A 4,137-nucleotide genomic window follows, 5' to 3' on the forward strand; every position below is an offset into this window, starting at 1 on the left:
CCACCAGTCAAGCACAAGAGTTAACTTGGCCTCTGAGCTCAGTTGGTGGAGCATGAGACTCCTGATCTCAGGGTTGTGGGTTCGAGCCCCACGTTGGGCAAAAGATTCCTGCACTGCAGGGGGGTTGGACTAGATGACATTTGTGGTCCCTTCCAACTCTACAATTCTGCGACTCTTATGTTGCATATATCAAGACAAGGACACATACAATACTGATTTAGAGAATTGGTCCTTTTTAAAATGCACAACTTGCTCCAAATCCACCCCCCCCCCCAAACTTCATCCGATATTATTATTTCCTATTGCAAGCCTCTTTTGCTTTTCCACCAGGCTCAGGAATTGCAGGCCAGAGTATTGAAGCGGATTCAGATAGAGCAGCTGGACGCGGTTCCTGTACAGAAGCAACTAGCAGCTGAAATTTGTGCAGAGATAGCAAAGCATTCAGCGGCCCAGCGGAACTATGAGAAAGCAATTAAATTCTACAAAGAAGCTCTTGTTCATTGTGAAACGGACAACAAGGTCAGTGAGCACCAAGAGGAACCGTTTCCCCTCCGGCCTTGCTTAAGAGGTGTGGTGGTTGGGATGCATGTTGTAAATAGAATGAGAAATTAGTGAAGAGCTTCTATTTATATTTTAACCCTCAGGTGATGCTGGAACTAGCCCGTTTGTACCTTGCACACGATGATGTGGATGCATGCCAGCGCCAGTGTGCTCTGTTGCTGAAGAGTGATCCAGATAATGCGCCAGCTGCCATGGTCAGTTATACACATGCTCTCTGTAGGATGACTATTTAATGACATTATTTTAGGTTTTAAGAAAAACGATAAAGGGACACCTCTCTTGCATGAGCAGCTTTTCTCTATTGAAAATTGCACTCAGAGCAATGTACTGATAGTAAGAACTACAGTGGAACCTCGGTTTTCAAACGTAATCCGCTCCGGAAGACTGTTCGACTTCCAAAATATTTGAAAACCAAAGCAGTTACCTCCGGGTTTTCAGCGTTTGAAAGCCGAAACGTTCGACTTCTGAGATGCTTGAAAACCAAGTTTCCACTGTAATGTCAAAAGAGAATCTAACAAATTTATTTTAAAAAAAACTTTTAACATTTAGTACAAAAAACACCAACAATTTGCTAAACTCAAATGCTGACAGCTGACAGGCATTAACAAGCAAAAGCTTTTTGATACAAATGGTTTTTCCCAAGCCAACTAAAGTTTTATATAGAAAGATTCCATGGTTAGTCTCCCTTGGCTAGGTGTTTGAGAGCATAGGAGCCACCACAGAAATGGCCCTGCTCCTTGGCCTCATTGCCTGTCCATAAACAGAGGGGTACAGACTAAAGGTGCACCCATTAACATCTGAAAATGGAGAGAAACCTATGAGAGAAAGAGGTATGCAGAAGCAAGGGCTGTCAAACAATTGCGGAGCCTTAATGTGGTTCACAGCAACTCTGCCATTCTCTACATAAATGGCATTTTCATGGAACTACCTGCCATGATCCTGAGTTCTCTTCTGGTCAGCCACTGCTAGTTCAGATTCTATTAGCATATACCATGAATTTTTACACTCACTTACTACATGGAATCATGTTTGCCATCTTAATGCCCGTTCACCCAACTTGGGGAGTTCCTTTTTGTGCTCTTCACAACCCCTTTTTGTATTTGCTACCCTGAACCATTTGGCATCATCAGCAAACTTGGCCACCCCACAGCTCACCCCGACTCCAGATCACTTACGAACAAAATAAAATAAATCACTGCTCCCAATGCAGATCCCAAGGAACCATTGAAGCTGGTCGATTTTTGTTCTTTAACAGCTGTGGGTGTGGCCCCTGGGCATTTGGTGTCTGAAGAAGAGTTTAGCCTCTAGCCCATTTGAGTTTTGCACTCCAGTATAAGCTGATTTTGCAGGATAAAATTGCTGCGGAGAAGGTTTTGTGTTGCTTTCTGTTTCCTTAGCATCTCTGCTTTGTGCTTGTAGATGATGGCTGACCTCATGTTCAGGAAACAGGACTACGAACAAGCAGTGTTTCATTTCCAGCAGCTTTTGGAACGCAGCCCAGGTGAGCATCAGATCTTTTCATGGCTCCCTTTTAAGAAATCTTTATACTAAAGCTACACGTTGATGGCAGAGCAATGCAAGCTCCCTTTGCACCAGGCTAGAGGAGTGGGTGGATTCCGTCAGCTGCCTGCAGAGTGTGACACCAGCATCTCTCTGGTGGCACAGAAGGGCCCACCTTCTGCCTACCAAACATTATAGTTCTGGTTTTACTTAACACTCTTAGATTTTTATGCTTCTTTCTTGTGTTTAATTTTCACAATGTGCTTGCTTTCTGTAATGCCCGTAATGCTTACATTAACAGATAATTATGCAACGCTATCACGTTTAATTGACCTGTTAAGAAGAGCCGGAAAGCTAGAAGAAGTTCCAAGATTTATTGCCATGGCTGAGAAACATTCCCCCAGGACAAAACTCGACCCAGGTTTTCACTATTGCAAAGGATTGTATCTTTGGTAGGTGTGGCTAGAAAATCACTCGTCTAGTGTCAGTGAGAAAGGATTGGTTTCCTTTGCTTTCATGACACGCCAGCCAAGCAAATTCAAATAGTGTTAATGTCTGGCTCTTTCAGTTCACTTGTTTTCTTTGTCCTTCTTACCTTTACAACAGTGATGGGAGAATTTCCACTCTGCAGGATTAATGATAGTTTGGCCCAAACAAAGTCCCACCTATCTATCGGCTGACATCTTATGATGTCACATGCAGGGCAGGTAAACCTGTGGGGTCAAACTGAAATGGAAGATTCAAGAGGGTGATCCCAGTTCTCCTTTTTCTGCTGCTGGTCCTATTCAGGGTCTTTCGAATTTGCCGCCTTTTCTCTACGGCCCTATAAATGTGCCAAATTCAAAAAACAAATTACAGCTGGAAGATTCTTCCTTTTGAAATTGAGTCACTTGGTGTCATGTGATGACAGGTGGTTGACAGGTGGCGGATCTTGGGGCACGGGAGTTTTGGATCCTGCCCACCCGCCAGATCCACTTCTCTACTCCTGCTTTGTAACTCCTTGGCTCTCTGCTCCCACTTTTCTTTCTCCTTGGACTCTTCCTTTCCAAATTCAGCTGCCTGCCAGCATCATTTTCCCAGTTTCCTTGTGTTTCAATTCATGCAAGCTGTTAAGTGTGATTTCCTGTTTAGGTACACTGGCGAACCAAATGATGCGCTTCGACATTTTAACAAAGCGAGGAAAGACAATGACTGGGGACAAAACGCTGTTTATAATATGATTGAAATCTGCTTGAACCCTGACAATGAAACAGTGGGAGGTGAAGTGTTTGAACACCTGGATGGTGACGCAAAGTGAGTGGCGATGAGATTTTTAGAACTCCTAGTATTTTGGTGCAGTGTTTTGTTTTGGTGTATCTTGACTGGCACATGGAAGAGTCTCTACAAATTATTTTTGGGTGCCAGCAGTGAGTGACAGGTTGAATTCAAGCGGGGAAATGATGGGAACCAGATTTATTTATTTTTTTACTGATTTGTATAAAAATGCATCATGGATAAAAGTCGATGACAGATATATAATTAAAGGCACCTAAAGGCTAAACTTGCGTGATATTGTCAGCCGGCTTTCTAGGGCTCATTCTAGCTATTTTCAAAATCCCGATTGAGTAATGGAAAGCAGAGTTGCTGATACACAAGAACTGATGCTGTTTCTTTTATGCATGTATGTATGAAGTAGCTCAACAGAGAAGCAAGAGTCTGTGCAGCTGGCTGTGAGAACAGCAGAGAAGCTCTTAAAAGAACTGAAGCCCCAGACAGCTCAAGGCCATGTGCAGCTCCGCATCATGGAAAATTACTGCCTTGTGGCAACCAAACAAAAATCAAATGTTGAGCGAGCGCTAAACGCCTTTACAGAAATTGTGGTTGATGAGGTGGGTTGTTTATAGTGTCTGTTCAGTTGAACACAGGTGTATTATACACATGTAGGAACCTCATACCTACAAATAAATGTATTCCATGCACTGTCCATTGCTTTAATAGTAGATTATATTTGTCATATGTGTGTCATACGTGTGTAGGAAAACCTTAAACATGTTGCAGAGTTCAGCAGAGTTCCAAAAAATAGACCAGAGGCAATAG

At 43.0% G+C, this 4,137-nt stretch overlaps 1 protein-coding gene across 1 annotated transcript in view; it reads left to right on the forward strand.

Moving 5' to 3' along the window:
- Nucleotides 1–4,137, forward strand: part of TTC21B (tetratricopeptide repeat domain 21B) — a 31,541-nt gene that overhangs the window by 23,746 nt on the left and 3,658 nt on the right. The window contains 6 exon segments of the mRNA XM_083405704.1: nt 331–519; nt 645–755; nt 1,981–2,062; nt 2,363–2,513; nt 3,193–3,354; nt 3,734–3,929. Coding sequence (XP_083261830.1) covers nt 331–519; nt 645–755; nt 1,981–2,062; nt 2,363–2,513; nt 3,193–3,354; nt 3,734–3,929 — 891 coding nt within the window.

The sequence above is a fragment of the Podarcis tiliguerta genome (assembly GCF_965153285.1).
Source record: "Podarcis tiliguerta genome assembly, chromosome: 1".
Classification (NCBI taxonomy): Eukaryota; Metazoa; Chordata; class Lepidosauria; order Squamata; family Lacertidae; genus Podarcis; species Podarcis tiliguerta.